Raw genomic sequence first — 26,559 nt, 5'->3', positions numbered from 1 at the left:
CCCCACACTGGGAATCAAGTCCACAATCCAGGCATGTGTCCTGATGGGAATCTAACCATGACCTCCTGGCTCATAGGTCAATGCTCAACCACTGAGCCACGTCAGCCGGGCTCTTATGCTATACTCTGATTTCAAATAATCCTTTTGGTTTTGAACTTACTTTGTTTAACCTTTGTAAGTAAATGCTGCCCAAGAAGTTTTGAAGGTTATCATTTGTTAGAACATCTCTGCCAATAACATACTTTTGGGTTTTAGCACGCCACCCTCAACCATGACTATAACCCTAAACTTAGCATATGAGGAATGATATTTCCAGATAAAACCAGCACAAACTCTTTGGTCTTCATATCTTTGGAATAGCTTCCATTGCCATTATTTGGTTTACTTCTACTGACACATTTAGATGAAATATGTCTATTCTTGTGACAAATAAACAAGAAAAACCTTGTGAAATTTATTTTACAGTTTGTAAATTGGAGCTAACAATACATAATACAATTTTGTTTTAATTTAGCTGATAATTCAGTTCATCAACAATGTATTGAGTTTACTCTGTGCCAGACACTGAGGAACAATAGAGGTGAAAGAATATACCTCTCACACCATCTGGGAATCGGTTCTCTTTTATGGAAAATTTGGCTGGCCCATTGACTTTCAAATGTGGGTTGATTTTCTTCTTCTCCAGTTCACTGGCAGCTCTTCATGTGCGTTACTAGTTACAAAGTCATTCACTCTCCTCAAGTAAGTGGCTGCCGATGTCCATTCTTACATCACCATAGTGTTTGAAGTAGCCAAAAGTTACCACAGGCCCAGTCAGCAGAACTGGCCTGGTCTAGGAGTAGCTCGTAGGGACATGGCACACGGATGGCCAAGATATCACTGGGTTATTACGAAGAATGAAATTCAGTTCATCAACAATGTCTTGAGTTTTACTCTGTGCCAGGCACTGAGGAGCAATAGAGGTGAAAGAATATCCCTCTCACCCCATCTGAAAGAAACTTGCATGTCCTTCTAGGGGGCGTCATGTTTGCAAATAACGTCAATGTGAGTTTTGTATGACAAGTGCTGAGACAGAAGCAAAAGCCAAGTGCTTGGGGAACCCAGAGGAGAGCCTGCTTCAGGCTTGGAGAGGCTTGATGGCATTGAGTTGAGCCTTGAAAGAGCGGTCAGGTACTAGCAGGAAGGAATGGGCACATGAAGGTCAGTCTATCGAGAGGGATGTAGAGCAGGCAGAATCAGCAGCATAATGGTGGGACCCAGTGCAAAATGAAAATGCTAAGCTCTTGTTCAGACACGATTAAACATTACAAGACAGTGACATCAGAGCCTTCAGCCAAGCCTGGGGCCTTCTGATGGCAGAGGCCATGTGACTACATAGGTTCGATGTCCATGGAGCCAATCCTGAGTGCAGGTGCATACAAGGAAGGGAACTCAGGGCGGTCTGAAGCATAGCTCTGTGAGAGTGCGTCGTGGAAGACAGGTGTGCAAAAGCAGGTTGGAGTCATGTGCTTGGGTGCTGTGCTCAGGGAGGATGGACTGGATGCTGAGTCAGTGGGGGACCTCTGAAGTTTGGAGCTGGAATGATATGATCAAAGGAGTGTTTTGGAAAGATGGCCAGCCACTGCACCATAGAGGCAGGATTTGAAGTGGTATGGGAGGAACCGAAGAGAGAACAGGGGCTTAGGGAGAGATTGAAATGGAGTAGAGAAAGTGGACAGCAGAAACATAACAGAAGTAGAGTGTTCAGGTAAATGAATTGAGAAGTATGAGGATCGCTTCTTGGCCTTTTGGCTAAGATCAAGTGTGGAGATGTATGAGGAAATGGGTGTGTGCAGAAATGATACTAATGTGGTTAGCCTCCATGGCAAGATTGATAAAGAAAGTGGAAGGAGAGTTGATAGGTGGGGGAATCGGGCATTCAATCCATGTTATTTGACCCACTGGCTGATGACCTGCAGTGGCTTTATTACTCTGCCAGGATTTAATCAAAGTGATAAGAGTTAATGGTGGAAATAACTAAGTAATGGAAATTCTTCAGCAAAGGGCAGTCCCATGCCCTCATTAATTCAATGAAGCTCTGGAAATGTCCATGGGTCCATAGCACACACTAGTGGTGTGGTGAGGCGAGCAAGTCTTAATGAAGTAAAATCCAAGCACAGAAAGCTCTGTGCCCACCTGTCCAGCCATATCTCTCACCATGCCCCACCCAGACCCTGCTCCCCAGGGCTGAAGCAGTTGCCTTTGTTTGGGAGTCTTCCTTCCCTACTCCACCACCACACCTCCATCTCCCATGTATCTCTCAAAGCTCTCCTCCGGGCAGCTCATGCTACCCCACCCCCACCCGCCCCCAGTCTAGACTGCTCCCTGACCAATCTCTCACTTATCTAGTCATGTGGGACCAGGTCCTATTGGCCATGGTAGCTGAGTGCTAGTGCCATGCTTATCACAAGGGAGATGCTGGGTAAAATGTTTGTGGAACAAATGAATGAATGAAGAGATCAAGTTTGTCCCTTAAATTGAAGCTGAAAGCCCATTCAACTTCAGATTAAATAGTTGACAGCTTTTCCTTCCAAAGCGGGCACGTGATCTGCAGTGTCTAAGCAGCAGAAAGTATCGTGCTGCTGTTTAAACAACCAAGTACCCAATGGGGCTCGGAAAATCCTGTTTTGTCATTGTGACACCCCAGCCCACCTGTTGTAACCAGAGACCAGGAAGGAGTGGGGCCATCTCAAGAGTGAGATTGGGGGGTGGGGGGGGGCGCGGAATGGTCCACACTAGTGGACAGGCTGTAGGGCATTCAAAAAGATTAAAATAACGAGGGAAAGTTGCACTGTCTCTATTATCACCAGAAGCTGGCCATTGTAAATTACGTCAGTGATAACATACTCCTCCCCTGCAGAGACTGCCCTGGCTGCCTTCTCCCGTGGGAGTGCCCGGTGAGCCCCACTGAGGAGCAGCACCGAGCTTTAATCATGCCTCTCAGGGCAGAATGCAGGCTGTTTACGTGCTCTTTCTATAAGCTCGGGCTTCAAAACTTCCTCTTCCTCCTCATATTGGCATTGCCATAGCAACCTTCCTAAGGCCAAGCCTGTCACTGCTCAGGTTCTCGACGTCCCCTCTTTCAGATTCAGGGCGGTATCCAGAGTGTCATTGGCTCTGAAGAGCATGTGTGAGTGGAGCTGAAGCCTGTGTGTTAGAAGAGAAGTGGAGGCCGTGGTGGAGCCAGGCTCTGCCCTTGTGTCTGCCTGAGAGGAGTGATGTCTGAGGGAGGGTGAGGACGTGCTTCTGGTCTTCTGTTTACTAACAATTGTTGAACTTGTAGACCTCACTCAGTGAACACATCTTTCTGAAACTCCTCCCAGTGTGCTCAATAAAGTTGGAAAATATTTCAAAATATTTCAAAAGCTTCAGGGTGGCAATTTGAAAACTTCTACTAAACAACATTTTCTATCAGATTAGCAAACAACAAGTTAATTCTATAATGTATATTGATACCCTGACTTGGCAAACCAAATGAGTAGTTTGGAAGGTATGGTGATACCAGTAGGTCACTCATAAACTCCGAGATGGGTAGTTAACCAGCTGTTAGGATGAGCACCCAGTTGGAGGGCTGCTCTCATCCCTCCCCTGGAACTTGTGAGCAGAACAGCATCCAAATCTTAGGATGCTGCTTGAAGTTGTCATGTCCATGCTGAGTTCAAGGGCAGAGATACCAGGTGTAGATTAGGAGCTCCATGCCTTCAGGATAAAACCCAAGGACTCCCTTCATGATGTGGGTTTTATCACACCCCAACCTCCTATCTAGGATCACCCCACCACCATCCTTGCATTCTAAGCACGAGCTTTGCTGAGAGACTTCAGTTCCTCCAATAATATCTGTTCTCTCAACCTTCCCATCTTGGCCATGCTATTCCTGTGCCTGGAATTTTCCATTTACCCCCTCTCCCTCATTGACCAGAACAATTCAAGACTTAGTTCTGGCATCTTCTCATGAAGGAGGGCTTTCTTTGCTTAGTCCACCAAATGGGGTCAGTCAGATGCAGACTTCGTTTCCGTATACTTATGTTGTAGCACAATAGCCTCACCTATCTTCTGGCCCTTGTTGTTCTCGTCCCTGCCTTCTGCCCCTTTGTCTATTTCCATCTCCAGAACATTTTCTCATGTGCTTCCTTCCGGCCTTGGCTTTGCTCCTCCAGCAGAATTCTCTGGAGTTGTTTCTTCTGCCTCTCTCAGGGATGATTACGTGTTGCTAAGCAGTGTTCTTACAGTCCTTGAGAGCTCAGTGGTGGTGCTGTGGTGAAACTGACTCAGAAACCTGGAGAAGTTCACCACCCAGGCCTTTTCTATTAGCTGCAACACCATCAACAGAAGAGTACAATCCATTACTTCTGATCGCTATTTTATGGACAAATCTATCAAGGTATATAAAATATGTTATCAAATGGCTAAGTACAAGTTGTTTTGTAAATTCAACGTGTCTGACGCTGCTTAGCTCAATTTTTATTTTTCTCTGTACCTTTACAGTCCTAGTGATTCAAGAGCAGGAGGCCAAGGGCTCTGGGCCTGTCCTAGGTGTCAGACCCTCAACACTTGGCTCTTCGGACCCCTGATGAAGGTCCCGTTCCTTCCTCCTGATACTTGGCCAGCCCTCCGTAGCCATCTCTCTTCATGAAAAATAATGACCTTGATAATTTCAAGGCCTCAAGTTACCTTTTTCTCTATCTATGGTTAATTCTTTCCTCTTTCAAGAGAAAAAAGAGGGGGGAAAGGCTGCGATATTTTCCCACTTTCTAAAAAATGTAAACCTACTTTTAAAAAAAGTGAATCTAGCCTATGATTATTTCTTCTCAATTGGGAAAAAGTTTATACATCAACTTAGTTGCTAATTTCTTCAATTAACTATTCCCCTTCTTTTATTTTTTAACACCAGTACCAATTAAGTACTTCCTGGCGAAGCCTGTTGTTTTATAATTAGTTTCTCAAAGAGATCACTATCTTTTCCTTCAACATTTTAAAAATAGTTGAACATAACCAGACTTTTACAAAACCAGGCACCCATTTATTACTTGCAAACTAATTTAGAGGCTCACAGATGGGGATGAGGAAATGGTGCCTGTAAGAATCATGGGAAGTTTTTAAAAGTCTACTTGCTCACCTTCTTCTCACCCCACTTCACCCCTGGGTGTAACTAAACCTAGGAAAATGTAAATTTTGAACAGCTCTCTTGGTGATTCTAACATAGCCCCTGGTTGAGAATCCTGGTCATGGTGGTCCCGGCTAGGTAGGGCCCTTGGGAGCATTGTTAATGTCACATGCATTATACTGGGGAGCACAGTGGGCAAGTCAGATGTGATCATTTTCAGGGGAATTCTGGAAGAGTTACATTTTGGGTTGGATCTTGAATAATAACAACATAGCAACAACTGATATGTACTGACCATGGACTGCATGGAGCACTTCTGTATGTCATCGCATTTAATCCTCACCAAAATCTTACTGTAAGGCAGATGGTATTATCCCATTTTACAGATGAGGAAAATGGAGCTCGGAGAGATCCAGTGATTTACCAAAAGTCACACAGCAAGTAGCTAGCGGGGTTGGTGTTCAATCCTTCAGTCAGTATGACCTAAGCTCTGACTGCTTTGCTATGTCCGATTCAGTAGAAAGGAGGCAGCAGAGACTCAGGGTGTGGGACAATGATAAGAGAATTATTTCCTCCCTGGTCAAAATTTTGGTTGAAAACAGATGTCTGGGCTTATGAGAAGTCCAAAAGCCAAGTATGGGCATTACTATTATGCTGGAAATTGTCTTTCTGTCTCTAAGAAGATGAGAAAGGCCAAGTTTTTATCATCATGCACAGATCTGGTGTAATATCAGCACTTCAATTTTTCTTTCTGATTCCATAATTATAATTCATAATCATCGTCCTTCATTGGAGGTCAGAAGGACTTGGACACCACGTAGTCCTGTTTCTTGTTGGACTCCCTCCGTTGGCAGGTTTATTTACTTGAGGAAAGGCAGCAAAGTGTAGAGCAATAGCCCTCAGTTGGGGGTGGATTTTCCCACAAGGGACATATGGCAATGTCTGGAGACATTTTTCATTGTTACAACTGGAAGGTGCTACAGGCATCAGTGGGAAGAGGCCAGGGATTCTGCTAAGCACCCTGCAGTTCACAAGACGGCTACTGCCCAAGCCTCCTCACCTGTAAGCGCAGTGCTGGGTGCACAGGGGGGAGGGAGGAGGAAGGGGGGTAGTGAAACCAGCACCATGTTCCAGCCCCTTTTCTCTTTGGTTTCTCTTGCTCCAGTGAGTAACTTGGCTCTGAGGCCTTCTGGGACCGTGCCCCAGGCCTCTGGCCTTGCTGGCCAGCCCCTTATGATGGCCTCGCTGCCACAGTTAAGTTTGAAGAGGAGGGAAGGGGGACCCATGGACCTGGAGCTGATGAACTGGTTTGCAAACTGATGGACAATTGCAAATCGAAGGATGGGAAAATTGAGGGCTTAACAGCTAAATTTGTGAACTTAGAGTTCCTAAGTTTGATAAATGTAGGCTTGATTTCAGTTTCAAATCTCGGCAAACTATGTAAATGGAAAAGGCTTGAGCTTGGTGACAACAGATTCTTTGGAGGTCTGGACAGGGTAGCAGAAAAATGTCCAAATCTCACACATCTACGCTTCAGTGGAAATACCAGCTCCTTGGGACCTTTGAAAAAGTTGGAATATCTGAAAAGCCTGGGTCTGTTTAACTGTGAGGTTACCAATCTGAATGACTTCCAAGAGAGTCTCCAAGCGCCTGCCCCAGCTTACCGACCTGGATGGCTCTAAGAGAGAAGATGGAGAACCCCATGACTCAGATGCCAAGTAGATGATGTAGATGAAGAAGAGGGGGATGAAGGAGGAGAAGATGAAGACGAGGATGGTGAGGAGGAAGAGTTTGATGATGGAGATGAAGTCAGTGGGGAGGAAGAAAAATTGGGACATGATGGAGAAGTTGATGAAGAGGATGAGGATGAAGAGGAGGAAGAAAGCTGCAAAGGGGAAAAGAGAAAGAGAACCAGATTACGAAGGAGATTGGTTGGATGGCTCATATGGATTTGGTAGCTGGGTTTTGTTGGTTTTTGTAAAGGTAGCTGTGGAACAAAGCCCACCCACCCCAAAGTGCCATTCTGCTTTCCTCTTGGAAATCCACCATCAAGCTTGGGGACTTCACCCCAACAAAACTGTAAGTGCTGTTAGGTTTTTGTGTAAGACTTGCTCTGGCGTGGATAGCCGTGACTGGTGAGTCAACAGTCTATTATACTCAGATTGTAACAGCATTTCTACATTTTTACAACACAGAAGCTTTGTAAATAAAATCTTAACATTAAAAAAAAGAGACAGCTTTCCTTAGTAAAGAATTTGCTGCCCAAAGTATCAGTGGTGCTGAGGTTGAGAAACCCTTGTGTAAAGGCCATGGACTTTATAGTGGGACTGCCTGGGTTTGAATCCAGCTTTATACTTACCAGCTATGTGACCTTGGCCGAGATACTTAACCTCTCTGTGATCCATCTGCAAATAAGGGTAATGATAGTCCTTACCTCATAGAGGTGCTGAGATTTGAGGTAGTCAATATGAGGCATCTGGTGCTGTGGCAGTGGTGGAGTGGATTCCTGAGCCACCCTGACTGGGTGTGAATCCTCCATCGGCCACTTACCAGCTGTGTGACTTTGGCCAAGTCACACACATTCTTGATTCACATTCTTTATCAATAAAATGAAGATAACCCCCACCGGCATGGCTCAGTCAGTGGTTGAGCGTCTACCTAAGGACCAGCAGGTCACCGTTCGATTCCCAGTCAGGGCACATGCCCAGGTTGTGGGCTCGGTCCCCAGTGTGGGACATGCAGGAGGCTGCCGATAGATGATTCTCATCATTGAGATTCCCCGCCCCCCTCTTCCTTCCTCTCTGAAATCAATACAAATATTTTTAAAAATAAAAAATAAATACAATGAAGATAATAGTATCTACCATTACAATAAATCATGTATGCAAATTGGTTATAAGAATGACTTGCACATCATAAAAGTTGTATAAGTACCAATTGTTATTATTAATTTATTCATTCGTTACACAATATCTGGGCCCCCTGTGCCTTACAGCTGGTAGACAGCAGAGTCAGGATTAGGACCACTGACTCCTGAAGGAAGGAAAGCTCTGTCTAGTATGACAATTTATGCCTATTTGTTGGCATCCTGTATCGCAGGAAGCTGGGGGATCGAGCATTACTTTGGAGGATAATTATTACTTTGGAGGCAATGTGGAGAGAGGCACTAGGAGCTACAGTGTCACTTAGCAACTAAAATCTCCAGTTCTGCCTTTGAAAACAGAAAGACGGATGGGTGTTACAGAAGGAAAACCAACAGATGTGGAGGTCAGGTGCTGCGATTAGAGTTGCCAGTGGTAGAGAAAGTGATTTTCATTTCTTCCTGTTATTATTACTGGAAGAGGGATGTCTTTAATAGGCACTCAGTGCTGTCACTGTGATGTTCCAGTCTGGTTCACCATGGTGACAGGGGTGCCCTCTGAAGCTTTCCTTTTCCTTTTTCTTTTTTTGTTTTTGTTCTGTTTTGTTGTGAGATGTAGGAGAGCAAGGAAGTTCGAGATTTGCAAGAGCTTGTAACTTCAGGAGTAGACATAATTACTATTGGAAAGGAGCCTGGTGAAAGTTAGCACACTTGTTTAAATGGCTTTAAAAAGTATGTGTTATTTTAAATGGCTCTATTAATTAGGTTCTCTTTGATGACTCACATTGGAGAAATTGAAAACTGAGGGCTCTCAGCCTATGAAGGAAAGCAAGACCTGGGTTTGTAAGCCCGCGGCGAGCCTCCCTCTAGCCAGGTTCACCTGAACTAAGGGGTCGTCTCTTTGCCATCAAGAACTCAGCAAGCACAAAAGAGGTGAAAGTAGCAAATTATTTGGAGACCTTTCCAACCTGTACCTGACCTTCTGGAGTCATTTGCGGAAGTAATTGCCTGTGGAAATTGCTATGTGTTTTATCTGCGGTGCTATTGAAGCTCTGGTTGAAATGAGGCTGCACAGACGACGCTGGTGACGGGTTAGCACGGAGTGGGAGCTGATGCTTTATTCGACAGATGAGAAGTACCTGAAAATAACCTTCTGTCTCCCCTGTAAGAATTTTGCTTGTTAAGTGACATTCACCAACACAGCAGAGTTTCAGTGTGGCATAGGACTCTGTGCTATTCTTAGCGGGATATGAAATGAAAGTTTTCAGGCTTTGCTTGTTATATAATAGGGAATGTATGCGTTTTCTATGCCTTGATTTAGGGGGCACTTTCTGTGCCCGGGGCAATAGCTGTCCTGCTTGAGGAGGAATGAGGGCACAGGGCTGACAGGAAAGTCAATCTTCCCGTACATCAAGGTAGAGTCAGTCCTGCCCCCTTACTTAAGGGGGAATAACACCTTAAATAACACTCCCAGGGGATGCCTGAAACCGTGGACAGTACCAAACCCTACATAGTGTATACTCTATTTTCCCCTATACACACATACCTTTTCAATTACAGGAAGCACTTCACAGCTTCTCGTTGGCATGTCTGAATTGCCAGCATCACGATTCTTGCCCTTTGGGGACATTATTAAGTAAAATAAGGGCTACTTGACTACAAGCACTGCAATGCCACAACAGTCAATCTGGTAACTGAGACAGGTACTATGCAGAGTGTACCCAGTGTGATACGCTAAACAAAGGGATGATTCATGTCCTGAGCAGGCTGGCGCTGGACAGCTCAAGATTTCATCCTGTGATGAGAGTGTCTCTTTTTATATTAAGGAGGTGACCTTTGGACCTGCACCTAAGGATGGGGCTGGGTGCCAGTGGAGCCAACCATGGGATTTAGCGGTTCTCAACCTGTGGGTCGCGAACAATGAAAAAACATCCTGCATATCAGATATTTACATTACGATTCATAGCAGTAGCAAAATTACAGTTATGAAGTAGCAACAAAAATAACTTTATGGTTGGGGGTCACCACAACATGAGGAACTGTATTTAAGGGTCGCGGCATTAGGAAGGTTGAGAACCGCAGAGGGTTGGGCCTTTCAGCTTCCCTCGCCCAGGTGCTGGAGATTGAGTTCATTTGCCAGTGGCCAGTGATTTAATCAATCCTGTCTATGTAACGAAGCCTCCATGACTTTGAAAGCCTACCTCCATTTCTAATAATTACCTTTTCAATTATTATATTGTTTCCTGATTTGTCTCTTTTATCAATCGTTATTCCCCCTATGTATTCGCTCAGCCCACGCTTTTTCAGTCTTTTCTTTTTCTGTAATTTGGCGTGAAAGTGAGGAAAAAGACGTCAGAGAGCCAATGTGGCTATAACCATATCAACCCATCTTCCATGACCAGCATGCCCCCATCATTGCCGAATGGAATTTCCAGGTGAGGGGCTAACAAAGGCCTCATGGTCTTTTCCTGGGAATTAAGACTATAGAAGCAAACATAGGTTTAGGGGTAGAGTCTTCTTTAAATTTGATTTTAATATATCATCTGGAATTTTGCATAGAAAAGTCGGCTTGGATAGATCCATAAACTACCAACATAGGGCAACACTTTTTTTCATTTTTTCAAAGAGGCAAAAGATATGATTTTAATCCTTTCTTTATCTCTAAGCTTTAATACACTTGCAGAGGTAGTGAAATATATATATATATATATATATATATATATATATATATATATATATATATATAACCTTCTCGAGTTTAGGGATAAATTATGCTCTGCAAGGCTGTTTATTAGAAGTTGGAGTGCATTTTCCAACAGAAATAATTTTATGAATAATGGTCAGCTTGCTCGAGGAGCCATAAGTCTATCTAACCCACTGATTATTAAAAGTGTGCTGGCGAGCCCTAGCTGGTTTGGCTCAGTGGATAGAGTGTCGGCCTTCAGACTAGAGGGTCCCGGGTTTGATTCCAGTTAAGAGCACATGCCTGGGTTGCGGGTTCAACCCCTTCCTAGGGGGCGTGCAGGAGGCAGCCAATCAATGATTCTCTCTCATCATTGATGTTTCTATCTCTTCCTCTCTCTTCCGTTCTGAAATCAACAAAAATATATTAAAAGTGTGCTGGCGAGGTTCTAAGGGCCTTGCAGAAGCTGGTCTCTAGAATGCCAGGGATGCCCTGCTAACACAGGGACGGTTCTTCCCTTCATCACCTCCCTGTGGTAGCAGACAGGTGCCCGCCCCGCTTCTGGAACCTGGAGTAGATGTCCCTTCTCTCATCTTTCTCATCTAGAGACTGGGAGCTCAGAAGAATGGGGAGCTAGAGAGCAGGTTAAGTGGGAGCGGAGAAGAGCCAGAGGCTTAGGACCTATAGCCTTAAACACATTCCTTGAGTCTCTTTTCTGTTCCACCAAGATCCTAGGGATTGAGCTACCTACTTCTTTTCCGTTGCCCTTGTGTTGCTTCTGACTAGGGTTTCCCTCTATCCTGAGTTCATAGAACAGTCTCTCAATTTCCCTTCTCCATGGCCTTTAGAGAAAGCATGAAGAATGTTATTCCAAGTGATAAAAGAAAGATGACTAGAAATAAAAAGTGTCCTTATTATGGTTATCCTTCATTACCCACTTTGATCTGCTGGAGAGAGAGAGAGAGAGAGAGAATTTCCTTGAAGGGCATAACTTTCCATATTGGAAAGGTTTATTGAAAGCCTAGCATAATGGATTAAAAAATGAACACAGCCCTGACTGGTTTGGCTCAGTGAATAGAGCATCAGCCTGCGGACTGAAGGGTCCCAGGTTCAATTCCAGTCAAGGGCATGTACCTTGGTTGCGGGCACATCCCCAGTAGGGGGTGTGCAGGCGGCAGCTGATCAATGTTTCTCTCTCATCAATGTTTCTAACTCTCTATCCCTCTTCCTTCCTCTCTGTAAAAAATCATTAAAATATATTTTTTAAAAAGTGAACACAACAAAAGGTCCATTATTATGAATTTTTAGATCATTGCTGAAAAAAAGAATTTCTAGGTAGAAAAAAAACAACCCAGATTCAATTTGAAGGATGGAGGATCTGAATGCTTTTGACTTCTCAATAGCAAGGGAACACAATGGAAAAATGCATCCAAAATTCTGGGGGGGAAAAAAAAGGATTTCTAATCTAAAATGCCACACCCAGCCAAGCTGTTAATTCGGTATAAGGATAAACATTAGGTCTCAAAAATCGTGCTCCCATATTTCCTTTCTCTGAAAGCTGTTAGACGATGTCTTCTACCAGCAAAAAGGGATAAAACAAGAGGGAGGAAGACAGGGGGTTGGGATCCAATCTGAATACTAAATGAAGGGACTTCCCAGGATACAGGGGCAGAGACGTCCACACAGATGACAAGGCAATAGTTCAGAAGTCTCCAGGAGAGATTTCTTTAATTAATAAACTAACTACTTTGTTTTGATATAGTAAGAAGAGGCATTTATCTTCGGGAGAATTTGGAGTCACATTAGCCATAAGTAGACCAAGCAAGAAAAGACAAAGATCATTATTAGCTACATTGCAGAAAAGGAAAAGTAACCACAGTATAGTACATGACTTAGCTGTGAATGGCTTAGCTGTGAATAGCATTCATCTACTTATAATAATGTAAACATAGATAATTATCTAACCAATGTGAGGATGGAATTCTATTGGGAGGGTGGGGCAATGGGAAAAGGTGTGTATATGAGTGTGAGATTGGAGGTGAGGTGGGGAAAAGAGTTCAGCTCTCAGAGGTCAATGGATAATGCCTACAACTGAAATATCAGGATATAGCAGTTTGAGCATGGTATTAAAAGAGAGAGACCAATAGCAAAAGAATCAGCTAACAATGGAAGTGGGTGCTTTTGCAGAGTAGAAAATTGGTGAAAAGAAAGATGGCTTAGGGGAATAAGGAATTTTTAAATGTCTTGGGCATTCGACTCTAAACTGGGTGTGTGTTGTGTATACAAAAATAAACACCAAATTTTAAAAAGGGAGACAAACTTTTGCCCATACAGAAAATTCCATACAGCAATTTCTAATTAGGGGCCAGAGATACTACCTTACTGTTCTTTGGAGGAGACCCAGAACTCCTGATATGATACAACATTAATTGTAAACCACTCAAGTGCAGAAATAAGCTTCCTCTTGTTTTTTATTTTTATTTCAGAAAGGGAGAGGGAGAGGGAGAGAGAAAAACATCAGTGATGAGAGAGAATCATCGATTGGCTGCCTCCTGCACGCCCCCTACTGGGGATTGAGCCTACACTGCAGGCACGTGCCCTGACTGGGAATCCAACCATGACCTCCTGGCTCAGGAGTCAACGCTCAACCACTGAGCCACATCCACCACGCAGAAACAAGCCTCCTCTTTTCCAAATCAGCATTTTTGTCTTGGGGTTGGGAGAGGTCTTCTTGCTCCTTTTCCCAAAATGAAAGGCCAACTCATCCACGTTGAGGGTCATCCAAGGTGCCTCTGCACTGAGGTTCAGTCAGGACAGTGATGTTGCTGCACCCTCCCACGTCACATTCCCACGTCACATTCAGATATCCATGCGGTGTCTGCTCTCCCAGTTAGTGGTATGTAAGGGCATAATGCTTTATGTATAAGATATCAAGAAATAACATGTAAACATGTAAATTACAACCTGCTCCATCTAAAATTAGAGCAGAATACTCTATTTTTAATAATAATAAAATTTCATAATAGTGATAATAATTGAGCAAGGCCCTCCTGAGGACCCTTAAGCTTCCAGGCTGGGACGGGAGCAGCCCTGGGCCGGGAATGATGGATGTGGCGTCACTGCCTTCCCTGTGGCCAGAGCACGAGAGTCTCAGACCTGCGCCGGTTCTGTTCTTTCTGTATTGATTTGGTGTGACTGTTGTTTTATGCTCCGGATTACATTAACTTTCTGGCAGCTTTCCTGAGCAAAGCACCTCCACACTTTACGCGTGACCTCCAGTCGATTGAGGACCAGGACAGCCGTCGCCAACCGGTGGTCTGTGAGGTCCGAAAGGCTGGCGGCCGCTGGGCCAGAAGACAGTGCTGAGGCAGGGCTGCCATACAGGCTTATTGAGCTGAGGTCAGACTGACGGGATCAGGCAGCCATCCAGCCCCAGAGGCTGGTGCAGAGCCCACTGGTGAGGTCCCCTCGGGGGCGGGGAGGGCGGGGGCAGGAGTTGCCACCTTGTTGTATATGAGGTATTAGGAACTTTGAAGAGCTGACGTCTGCACTATTCAGGCTTCGACTGCTGCTTTTCATCCGCCTCCTTTTGGTCAGTCAGGTGAACACCGCTCCCTGGCAGGGCTTTCTGATCCTCCTTTACAGTTCTCTTCAGGTGGATCTGTGGCCTCAGTTTTTCAGGCACCGTATCCAGCCCTGCCAGGCCGACTACCTGAAGGTTTCCTTCCCTGGCCTCTGGATCCATCCCTTCCTCTCTCTTTCCTTCCCTCTTAGTCTGCCTCCTAAGCCTGAGTAGGATTGTTTAAAAGAAACGATGTACTATACCATACCATGGGATAGAATTCATCAACGAAAAAAGGAATGAGCTATTGATATGTGCAACAAGATAGATGGATTTCAAGGATATTTCTAAGTGGAAAAAGCCAGTCTCAAAAGATCGCATACAATATGATTCCATTTATAAAACCTTCTTGAAATGACATAATTATAAAAAAAAGAAGAGATTCGTGGTTTCTTGGGGGGAGTGTGAGTAGCACAAGGGGGATCTCTGTGACCATAGAACAGTCCTGTATTTGGAACTTGTGGTGTAAGATGTGGTGCTGGTTACGTGAATCTACACACGTGATAAAACGCCATAGGATTATACACATACTTTATAGCAATGCAAATCTTCTGGTTTTAATATTATACTCTTATTATTTGAGATATAACCGATGAGGAGGTGGGGTGAGAGTTATACAGAATCTCTCTGTGCTATCTTTACAGCCTTCTGTGAGTTTATAATTATTTCAACATAATTTTTTCATTTCTTAAAAAGAGGAATGAACTATTGTTGATACAACCCAAAAGTAGATTGGTTGCATTTACTAATTAGGTAGATTAGTGAACATTTCTCCCAAGAAGATATATGAATGGCCAATAAGCACATGCATAGGTGCTTAATGAACTTCATTAACTATCAGGGAAATGCAAATCAAAACTACAGTGAGATAGAGATCACACTCATTAAGATGGCAATTATAATTAAAAAAACAACAGAGAATAACAAGTGTTAGGTTTTGGGAGACATTGGGAACCCTTACACACCTTTGGTGAGAATGTAAAATGATACACCGCTTTGGAAAACCATTTGGTAGTTCCTCAAAATGTTAAACATAGAGTTCCCATATAACCCAGCAACTCCATTCCTAGGTATATACCCAAGAGAAATAAAAACATACTCATGCAAAAACTTGTACATGAGTGTTTATAACAGCATTATTTATAATAACCAGGAAGTGGAAATGACCCAAATGCCCATGAACTAATGAATGGATAAGTGAAAAGTGGTATATCCATACATAGAATATTATTCAACAATAAGAGGATAGGCCTTGAAAACACTGATAAATGAAATAAGCTAGCCACTGAAGGCCACATATTGTATAATTTAATTTATATGAAATGTTCCAGAATAGACAAATCTATAGAGATGGGAAGTGGTTGCCTTGGGGATGAGAGTGGGGTGGATGGACAGGGAATGACTGATAATGGGTACATGGTTTCTTTTGTGGGGGGTGGGGACGAAAATACTCTAAACTTAGATGCAGTGATGGTTGTACAACTCCGTCAATATGCTAAAATCCATTGAATTGTATTCTTTAATGGATGTATTTATAGTATATGAATTCTATCGTAATAAAGATGCTTTTAAAAAGTAAATACTGTATGATTCCATTTATATAAAATCATGGAAAATGCAACCTAATCTATGGTGACAGAAAACATCAGCGGTTGCTTGGGAATGGGAAAGTGTCGAGAGTAGGGAGAAGCAGGAGGGATGGAGGGATTATAAAGGGACAAGACAAAACTTCTTTGGGGTGATAGAGATGTTCACTATCTTGATTGTGGTGATGGTTTTATGGGTGTACACACATAACATCAAATTGTGTCCTTTAAACATGTGCAGTTTATTGTTTATCAATAACTCATTTTAAAAAACCCAGAGCAAAACTGTGTGTGAAATGCACAAATTTGATAAATATTTATTGGGTGGTGGTATAGTGTTAGCTCCTGGGGATACAGTGACAAGAAACAGATGTGTCCAGTCTTCAAGCAACTCATGCTTTGTCAAGAAGGAAGCATGTGTAATATGAGCTCTATAGACATGCCTGGAAGTCACAGTCACCCTTGTGGGGAGGTTTCCTGGAAGTGCTGACACCTGAGGTCAGCATTCAAGGGCAACTGGGAGCTAGAAGTAGAAGGTGGGGTTTTGTGATGACATAATGGTCCTCCTTCATGACACTAACCTGGGGGAGCAGCAGGAGCACAGAGTATGTTCTTGTTACATCTCAGAGGGGACCTGATTTTTTCTCGTCATAACACCCCCCACCCCAGGCGTCACATGACAGTGAAGTGGATTGTGGTACTAACATGCACCTGAACAGGAAATGCAAAGATAGTACATCCTTCATCGCTCTCGGCAGACTTGCTCTTAATTACTTATTTGTGATTACGCATTCCAGGTCTGTCCCTCCGCTACACTGTTTGCTGTGTGAGGGCCAAGAGAGACTGAGTGTCTCATTCACCCTCTTGTCCCGGCAGGTAGCACAGTGCTTGGCACATGGCAGGGTTTCATAAAGATTACTTGCGGATAGAGTTGGATGTGGGCTGGTACAGCGTACATGGAAACACATTTTATTGGTGGCCTCACGCATGGCTCAAACTCTATGTGGCTCTATTAATGAAGTAGTCCCACTGTGCCCATCATTTTCTGTATCCTAGCTCTGGCCCTGGTCATGTCAGCTCCCACCACCCTGCCCTTGTCCTACTGGTCTGGTGTCCGACTTCACTCCCAGAGGCTCTCAGGGTGAGGTTCTCCTGGGAAGTCAGGACGGCCTGTCCTAGGGAGGGCAGTTCTGGCCATTGGCCGGCTCTGGGCAAGGCAGGCATTCTTGGGCCTAGTTCAGGGACCACTCATGTGTCGTTTCTTCTCCTCCTCTTGCCTCTAGCACTTCTGTATGCCACCATCTTCGGGAATGTGACGACCATTTTCCAACAGATGTACGCCAACACCAACAGGTACCATGAGATGCTCAACAGCGTTCGGGACTTCCTGAAGCTCTACCAGGTGCCAAAGGGATTGAGTGAGCGAGTCATGGATTATATCGTGTCCACCTGGTCCATGTCCAGAGGCATTGACACGGAGAAGGTGAGGAGGGCGACGAGCTCAGATAAGCCCCTTGTCTGCCAGCCTTCCCAGAGAGACCTGGGCCTCTCCTAGGACAGTGGTTCTCAAACTGGCTGTGCCTCAAATTCACCTGGGTGGCTTTGGGTGTCCAGATCCTACCTCCAGAGATTTTGATGGAAATGGAAGTCTAACTGTCCAGGGCAGAATTTCCTACACTCATATAATGATAAGAATCGGGGACACGCAGGGCACGGTCATCAGCATTACTGATTATCCTTTTGCCTCAGGCTAGGATGGCACAGCACTGCTACTGATCCTGTGTGTATTCAAACTTCTGGTATTTTGTTCACCATGGATTTTTGTATGATTTTTTAAAACATTGCATTAAACCATGATTTATCTCGATTGCTGACTTTTTAGCACCACAGCACCCCTTCAGTTTTGTGCCCAAGACTGTGGCTTCACTCTAGTCTTGGCCTTGATAGGAGTCCTGTGATGTGGTCATTCAGAGCAGAGTCCCAGCCTCTACCCCAGATCTATGGAATAAGAACTTGGCGGGGCGGGATATAGAGAGACTAGAAATCTGCATTTTTAATAAGCGCCCAGATGATTCTATTTATCAGACAGGTCTAGGAAACACTGAGTGAGGGGCTGGTGCCTTAACCATCAGCTGACTTGGGCAAGGCATTGGTTAGGCACCTCCCTAGAATTCAGCTTTCCCACCTAGAAAGTGGAAATGACCACAAATCCCTCTTGTTTCCTGAGAGTTGCATTATTCTAGATGCATTTCAATAAAGTAAAGGATAGAGAACAGAATATTGGAGAGAATAGAGAAAAGATGCAATGGGCTTTATTATTCACTTCAGAGTTATCTCCTTTGTGTGTTTTCTATAAGCAAAAATGTAATCCTAGGCCCGTTTCCCTCTGCTTCTCAGTCTTTTCAACGGCACTTCTTCTTTTATCGTCAATTTGTAAGTACTTGGGGGAATACTGATTCCTCTCCTTGTTAGAATGAGGAAAACAGAAAGATAACACCATTGCAAAAATGCCTTAGGACACATTCAGAGCCAAATTCAGCTGGCTTTGGACCGCTGCCTGAGCTCCTGGGCTCCCTCCCTTGGAACAGTTGGTTGAGAGCTGGCTGTTTAAAAGGAAAACTGGAACTAAACCTAACGGAACCCAACTTAAAAGGATTGGCACTTTAGTTCTGTTGAACTTCTGCCATGATAACAACAGTGACGTCACAGCGACACCACAGCACCAGCTTCCGTGAGTTGAACGTACACTGAGCACAGGTACTTGCTGCCCGTCTCCATGCCGGGCTCTGTATTCATGCTTCACGCAGGCTCACAAGGACCCTGCTGTTATTTCTGTTGAAAACGATAAGGACACAGAGGCCCAATTAATTTCATTAACTGCCCATGGTCACAGAGTAGAGCGGCAAAGCCAGGATTTGAACCCAGTTTGTCTGACTTCAAATTTTGTGCTTTTCCTACTATCATTTTTTTAAAAAATATAAATAAAACATGTGGTAGAGGGAAGAAGGACGAGCACAGAGTTGCCCTCATTTCTCAGACAGACAGGACTTAGTCCCTGGCTCTGCCAGTCCCCGGCCCCAGCGGTGCCTGTTGCTGCTGCTCTGCTCTGTCAGCAAGGCTGCGGGTCCTGGGGGTGCCTGGGAGCTGATGGAGCAGAAAGGAACGTTGCTCTCTCAGCCCTGGGGCTCCTTTTCCCATGGGGCCAGGATGCCTTTGCAAAGCTGGTCGTGGGAAGAAGCCCCTTCCCCACCCACGCTGCAGGCAGAGCTGGGCAGCTGCCCATGGAGACAGCACTGACAGCCTTTCCCTTTCCTCCCCCACCCAGGACTTAGGGATCTGCCCCAGGTTCTCAGCCCATAGAACAGCGGTTCTCAGCCTGTGGGTCGTGACCCCTTTGGCGGTCAAACGACCCTTTCACATGGGGTCGCCTAAGACCATCCTGCATATCAGATATTTACATTAAGATTCATAACAATAACAACATTACAGTTATGAAGTAGCAATGAAAATAATTCTATGGTTGGGTCACAATATGAGGAACGGTATTTAAAGGGCCAGAAGGTTGAGAACCACTGCCATAGAAGAAGGGATGCTAAGGCAACCCCCCACAGAGCCTAGCCTGACCTGGGATGGCTGCTCTTGCCAGCCGGCCACTGCAGTCCCATGTCCCATGCCTCTCCAGCAGTCCCCTCCCCTCCATGCTAGGTCAGAATGGTCAGTGATGAGCAGGGGAGCCAAGGTGTGTGTGTGTGTGTGTGTGTGTGTGTGTGTGTGTGTGCGCGCGCGCGCACGCGCGCGGTAGGAGGGTGGTAGTGCTGGGCTCATTCAGTTTACTAGTAATTGGCTGGTGACCTTGAGCATGTCACTTGTCCTTCGGAGTCTGTGACACCTGGAAAGGAGGTGGCTTAGTACTAAGGCCCACCTCTAAGACCCTTTGAACTCTGACCTTCTGAACTTTCAAAGCCCCCCTCAGGCTGCCCCGCTGCTCTGCTGCTCTGAGAACATCCAAAATCAGAGCCCACGTGTGCCTAGCCCCGCGAGTGCCGGCTTGCGAGCCCAGGAGGCTTCTGTGCTCGAGTTCCAAAACGGAGTCTGGAGGAAAGGCTAAGTGTTGCTTCAAGTGCACATGACTACTAAGTGTTAAAGCAGGAATTGGATCCAGATCTGCCTGCCTGAAAGCCTGTTCTCCCAGCCTCGCTGCTGTCCTCCCAGTCTGAGGGGGCTCCAGGAGCCACCATGGTGACCTCTCCCCTGTGGCCTTCAAGGCTCAAGGACCAGCAGGGATAGTCTCTCTTCAGAACCAAGTGGAAGGGAAGGTGGCCCATGGCAGGGCCTCGAGCTGACACTCTCCCTCAGAGACAGGCATTCAGGGTCCCCTTCCCCGCCCAGTGTGGCGCCAACAGAAGGCTGATGGAGATGCCTGGTGGCTGTGACAGTCTGCAATTCCTCCACCCCAGGGTCCCTCTGCTCCTCACAGATGCTTCCCAGCGGCTCCGGGAACAGTGCCCACGAATAAGACATTGTCACCATGCCAAGGCCTCGTCACTAGCAGCCTCTGCCAGCAAAGTCCAGCCCAGGGGAAACCAAATATTTAAAGGTGAACTTTAAAGAATAAATCTTGGTTTCGAACCACTGAGCACAGTTTTGACATGACATGTGAGCATTCTACACTCCCTTGTGTTCTGTTTGGAGAGAGGAGGATCCAAATTAAATCCACATTTCTCCAGAAGTCTTGTTTTAATGAGTTCTAAAAAGGAAAGTATTAGCAAGCACTCCCAAGCACTGGCAGTCTGAATTTTCCTCTGTCTCGGCCAGTCCTCCATCCTCTCTCCCGGAGACCATCCTGACCGCCTTAGCAACCTGCAACCCCAGAGCAAGAACGCAGAGGCACGCAGAGGCACGCAGAGGGAGGGGATTGGCATTCCTCAGGCCCTTCCTAGGGCCAGGCACTGCCCCAGGGAAGTGTGCTGGTGGGTGTAATTCCATTTATGCCTCACCAGCCAGTGGTAGCAGAGTGCATTTCACAGGAGATGCCCAAGTGTAGAGCAGCTAAGCCACTTGGAGAGGAACGTGAGGGGGCATTTCAACTGTTTGCCCTCTTTCCACGGCCACGCCTCCATGCAGAGCTTAGGGGCACCTGAGCGGGGTGGGGTAGGAGCAAAGCTGCCGAGATTGGAGCTGGGGTTTGAGGGAGGCTGAGGGACTTGCAAATTCCACGGTGAGCACAGACGCTGAGGCAATTGGCCTGTGCTAAGGCAGGGACGCGGGGATGGGGGAGAAATGTCCTCACTGGGCATGGTTGATTGTGTGTTAGGATTATTTCAGGAACACTTCTAATTTCTCTGAACAAGTCCACTTGGGGCTATTGTGTTCCTTAATATGGAGGGGGCTATGCAATGGCTTCTTGCAAATATTTTGACCAAGGAAATATTTTTCCCCCTGGAAAAGGCTGAGAAATTTTCATTCCTTAAAAGATGAGACCCAGGGCCTCTTATAGTTCCCATGTTGCCTCGGTTTCCTAAATACTGAGAACCAAATCGCAAGCCCATTTGTGCTGGGCAGCCACATTGTATAGGGCAGCTGTGGGCAAACTATGGCCCGTGGGCCGAATCCGGCCCGTTTGAAATGAATAAAACTAAAAAAAAAAAAAGACCGTACCCTTTTATGTAATGATGTTTACTTTGAATTTATATTAGTTCACACAAACACTCCATCCATGCTTTTGTTCCGGCCCTCCGGTCCAGTTTAAGAACCCATTGTGGCCCTCGAGTCAAAAAGTTTGCCCACCCCTGGTATAGGGAGTGGTTAGCATATAAACTAGGAGCCTGACTATGTAGCTTGAGATCCCAGCTCTGCCACTTCCTGGCTGTGCCACTTCGGACAAGTGGTACAATCATAGTATTTACCTCCGAGGGTCATGTGAGGATTCAATTAGCGAATGCACAGAATACTCAAAAATGTAAAATCACATTCCCTTGACCTTCCCTTCCTTCTTTCCTATTCTCTTCCACACTTACTGCTAAATTTTACTTATTTTGCTTATTATTTGTCTCCTCCCATTAGATGTTACACAAGGGCAGGGATTTTTGTCTATTTTGTTCTCTGCTACATTCTCAGAGCCTGGAATGATTCCTGGCATATAATCAGATGCTCTATAAATAAGTATGAAATGAATGAACCACTCTAAAGTACTTAGCAATGCCTGGCATATGGTAAGTGCTTAGTAAATATTACTTTATATCTCTCTTTAAATCACACCCATATTCCGTGCGTCTGCAGATCATGTCAGTTCTGAACACGATCCCTATCCCTGGCTCCACTGCCAGCATTCCAGTCCAAGTCCCCTAGGCCTCACCTGGACACCTGCGGGAGGGACCTAACTTTGATGCCAGCGGCTCACAGGGAGGCCACGGGAGGCCTCAACCCTGTGGCAGTGTCCAGGTTCTTGTCTCCATGCAAGAAAGAATTCGAGAATGAGACAGAAAGATTCGGTAAAGCACAGATATTTTATTAAAGCGAAAGTACACACTCAGGGAGTGAGTCTCCTCGAAGGGTCTCAGGGGCTAGGCTTGTATTTGGGGCTGGCCGGGAAGAACTCATAAGGGTGTGGATCTGCACAGTGTGGAGGCAGAGAGGGCCAGGTACCACCTTCCCATGGGAGAGGGAGATTTTATCCTTATCTGGCATTTTCCAGAATTCTCTAGGTCAGTGATGGCGAACCTTTTGAGCTCAGTGTGTCAGCATTTTGAAAAACCCTAACTTAACTCTGGTGCCGTGTCACATATCGAAATTTTTTGATATTTGCAACCATAGTAAAACAAAGACTTATATTTTTGATATTTATTTTATATATTTAAATGCCATTTAACAAAGAAAAATCAACCAAAAAAATGAGTTCTCGCGTCACCTCTGACACGCGTGTCATAGGTTCGCCATCACTGGTCTAGGTGGTGGTTGCCATACAGATGGGGAGGGAAGAGGCGAGTACCCCAATCTAGCTAACCACCCTCAGCTCGATTCCTTGGCTCCATTCTTGTTCTCCAAAGCCAGGACCCTCAAACTCCCCTCTGTAGCTGCAATGGTCCTCTAAAATATAGGTCAGGTCCTGCCACTTCCCTGCTCAAAGTCCTCCAATGTGTCCCCATCACACAGAATAAATCAAAGGGTTTTCATACCTCATGGCTCTACATGCTCTTCTGCTTGGCATCCTCCTGAAACCTCATCTCCTACCCCTTACCCTTCATTCACATTGGCTATGCTCAGGTCTCCTCACAGCCTTTTGTTATTCTTCTGGAATGTTCTTTCTTCACATGGCTCCCTCTGATACATCTTGGAGGTGTCAGCTTCAATGTCACCTCCTCGGAGAGGCCTTCCCCAGCTACCTAAAGAGTCCCCCATTCTTCCAGCCTTTCTACTCTTGGGAAGCCTACTTTGAGCATTTAACACAGATTTTGGGGACCACTGCCTCCCAAAGAAAGTAAGCACCATGAGGTTGGGACTGTGGCCATCTTGTCTGCCAGCACCTCGAATGCAGTCTAGCCCGGTGGGGGTTGCTTCTGCCCCCAGGTGTTGAGGGGCAGTGGGCTGGAGGCCACAGAGAGGCGGGCCCTGACACTGTTTCTTCCCTTGCCTGGCCAGGTCCTGCAGATCTGTCCCAAGGACATGAGAGCTGACATCTGCGTGCACCTGAACCGCAAGGTGTTCAAGGAGCACCCTGCTTTCCGGCTGGCCAGCGACGGCTGCCTGCGGGCACTGGCCATGGAGTTCCAGACGGTACACTGCGCCCCGGGGGACCTCATCTACCACGCAGGAGAGAGCATCGACAGCCTCTGCTTCGTGGTCTCCGGCTCCCTGGAGGTGATCCAGGACGACGAGGTGGTGGCCATCCTAGGTAGGTGCTGCCTTTGCTGGAAGGAAACTTTCTGGTGTCCGCGGTGGGCAGCTCAGTGCCACTGCTGCCTGCACCCAGAGATTGCACCACAGGGCAACACCCGTTGTTAGCTGGCATCTATGCATCTATCCTACAAACAAATATTTGAGTGCCTGTTTTGTGGTAGTCGCAGTCTGAGGCACTTGGGGTATTGCAATGACAAAAAGGGGTTTTGTCTTCAAGAGACTCCCATTCTACTGAGGAGACATTTGCCTACAGTGGGAGGGGCCTCTAACCCAGTATGCAAGTGTTGGGAGGGCTTCTTGGAAGAAATGACCGCTAAGCTGAAAAATAAAGATTGAGAACGAGTTAGCATGGAGAAGCGAAGGGACAGAGTATTCTAAGCAGAGGGGTCGCATGTGTGAAATCCCTGCAGAGAGAGAGCATGATTCATTTGAAGAACTGTGTGCGCATCAGTGTGGCTGGAGCACACAGAACCAGAAGGGGCCTGGGAGAAATGGGGCTAGGGCAGTGGTCGGCAAACCGCGGCTCGGCAAACCGCGGCTCGCGAGCCACATGCGGCTCTTTGGCCCTTTGAGTGTGGCTCTTCCACAAAATACCACGTGCAAGTTGGTATTTTGTGGAAGAGCCGGTATTTTGTGGAAGAGCCACACTCAAGGGGCCAAAGAGCCGCATGTGGCTCGCGAGCCGTGGTTTGCCGACCACGGGGCTAGGGAATGAGCCACGCATGAGGTAGATCATGTAGGCCCTGGAATCCACGCTAAGGGACTTGGATGTTACGTGGGGGAGCCCAAGAAGGGTTTAAAGCAGGGGAGAGGCACCATCCGATTTGTACGTCAGAGAGGGGACTATGTAATTGCAGCTGAGAGTGGATCGAAGGGGGAAGGCTGGGTGGGTCGATGAGGCTGGAGACATGTTATCTAGGGGCAAGTTGCTGGTGAGCAGATGGAGAGAAGCAAATGGAGTGACTAGTATTTTAACAGTAGGCTCAATAGAACCTGATGAAGGGTTTACTGGATGTCCTGTTGGGAGTCAATGAGGACTGCGGGGTTTCTCACTTGGGTAACAGGAAAGCTGGTCGGCCACACACCAGCATAGGGAATGTGGGAGGCGGATAGGAACGAGGGGGCACAGGTTGGTATTTTGCACGTTGAGCATCAGTGACCTTTGAGAGATTCATCTGATTGCCTGAGGTGGCATCAGGGCAGCTCTTTACTGGGGGCACGTCTCCTCTTGGCGTGGGCAGGACATCTGGTCTGCACCAGGCATTTTTCCTGCAGATTCTCAGTCAATCTTTAGAGTAACCCCATGAAGTGATTGTATGATCCCCATTTTGTATATGAGACAATGAAAGCTCAGAGAGGTTAGGAAACTCTCCCAAAACCTCACAGCTGACAAGGCCCATGAGCCAGCCTCCTGGAGGCCCTCAGACTCCAAATCCTCTGCTGATCCATTTTGCAACACTGCAGTCCTACTGATAATTGGTGTAGTTTGCTGGTCCATTAAGTTGCCAGATCCTGCTAAACATTGTAGATGTATATTTTTATCTTTTATATATGATGTTTCAGGACTCAGACAGGGAGAGATTAAGTTATACCAGAGTTAGAATTGAGATTCAAACTAAGTATCTAGACATAGACTGTGTTTTTTTAAAAAAAAAAAATTCCAAACTTTGCTCCTGCTTGACCTTGGAGTGCATGAATATGCAGCCCTCCTGCTCCTCTGGCCCCAGGCGAACTTGCCCTCTTGGTTACACTCTGCTCAGGTTAATAATCGAGGATGATTTCTATTCCTTCCGCATGTGCTGGAGCCTGGGTAGAGTCTGGGAGGGGGGTGGAGGCTGAAACAAGTGTTCTGGATTCCTGGTATCCAGCGAACTCTGCAGGCAGAGTTATTCTGTTCCTGGCCTTTCTCATCCACAGAGACGTGGGGTTTGACTGTGTATGAGGAACAGGGCACGGGAACGGTACAGCCGTCGATTGAACATTGCTGCAGGGAGATGACATATATCCCTGCCTTCAATAAGTGTCCTTGGTAAAGAGGACTTTCCGTTGGTAATAGCGGCTGGGGTGTCTGCCTGAGAAGAAGAGTAACTAGTGCCTAGTCGGCTCTCCTTTGAATTTGAACTGACATTTTAGTGTGGGGCATCTATCCTCCATCCCCTCACAGATAGCACCATATGGCTTTCCAAGGAATACCAGCTGCCTTACAGACTCATGCTCAGGGCACCCTTACTGATGTGCCACAAACAGCGGCACTCTTAGGAGCTGGGTGTGGACTCCTAGGCATGGAAGCATGAGAGAGCTGCAGAGGAGTGAGGAAGGCAAATGACTGCGTCCAAGACGTGTCCCATTTCCCCTCTGCCTGGGCTTTCTTGTGGGGAAGCACCGGCCTTGGTTTATTGTTGATTTACTTGGTCAATTGACCGCTTCTCCAAAGCCAGCCCTCTGCCTCGGGCCTCCCGAGCACCCTGCCTGCTCCAGTTAGCCATGTGGACGGGGCCTCTGACATCGCTCAGCAGCTGTGGGTTCAAAGTGGCTGTTGCCTTCAAGCTGTCCAGACTAGGAAAACACATCTTCCACGCGTCCCCAGGAGCCAGGAGATCTCAAGAGGCACTTATTCCAAAAAAGGATGATACACGCTCTTGGAGTCAACCTGACCTCTGGGCCAAGACACAGAAGAGATTCCAAGCGATCTGCTCTCTGCAAGCCTAAGTTCTGAGCTCTTGTTCTCTAAACAGGTTTTTAAGCATCAGATGGGTATGAGAGCTCGAT

General features: G+C 46.2%; 1 protein-coding gene and 1 pseudogene across 4 annotated transcripts in view; both read left to right on the top strand.

Annotated features, from left to right (window-relative positions):
* KCNH1 (potassium voltage-gated channel subfamily H member 1) overlaps positions 1 to 26,559 on the top strand; it is a 263,834-nt gene that overhangs the window by 167,450 nt on the left and 69,825 nt on the right. For all 4 annotated transcript variants that reach the window (XM_059675362.1, XM_059675363.1, XM_059675366.1 and 1 more), the window contains 2 exons: positions 17,178 to 17,377; positions 23,533 to 23,785. In XM_059675362.1, the coding sequence (XP_059531345.1) occupies positions 17,178 to 17,377; positions 23,533 to 23,785 (453 nt within the window). The remainder of the gene's footprint in view (positions 1 to 17,177; positions 17,378 to 23,532; positions 23,786 to 26,559) is intronic.
* LOC132221049 (acidic leucine-rich nuclear phosphoprotein 32 family member B-like) lies at positions 6,379 to 9,007 on the top strand (annotated as a pseudogene).

Source organism: Myotis daubentonii, chromosome 18, assembly GCF_963259705.1.
Source record: "Myotis daubentonii chromosome 18, mMyoDau2.1, whole genome shotgun sequence".
Classification (NCBI taxonomy): domain Eukaryota; kingdom Metazoa; phylum Chordata; class Mammalia; order Chiroptera; family Vespertilionidae; genus Myotis; species Myotis daubentonii.
Note: the sequence above shows the minus strand (reverse complement) of the source record. Positions and strands in the feature narration are given on the sequence as shown.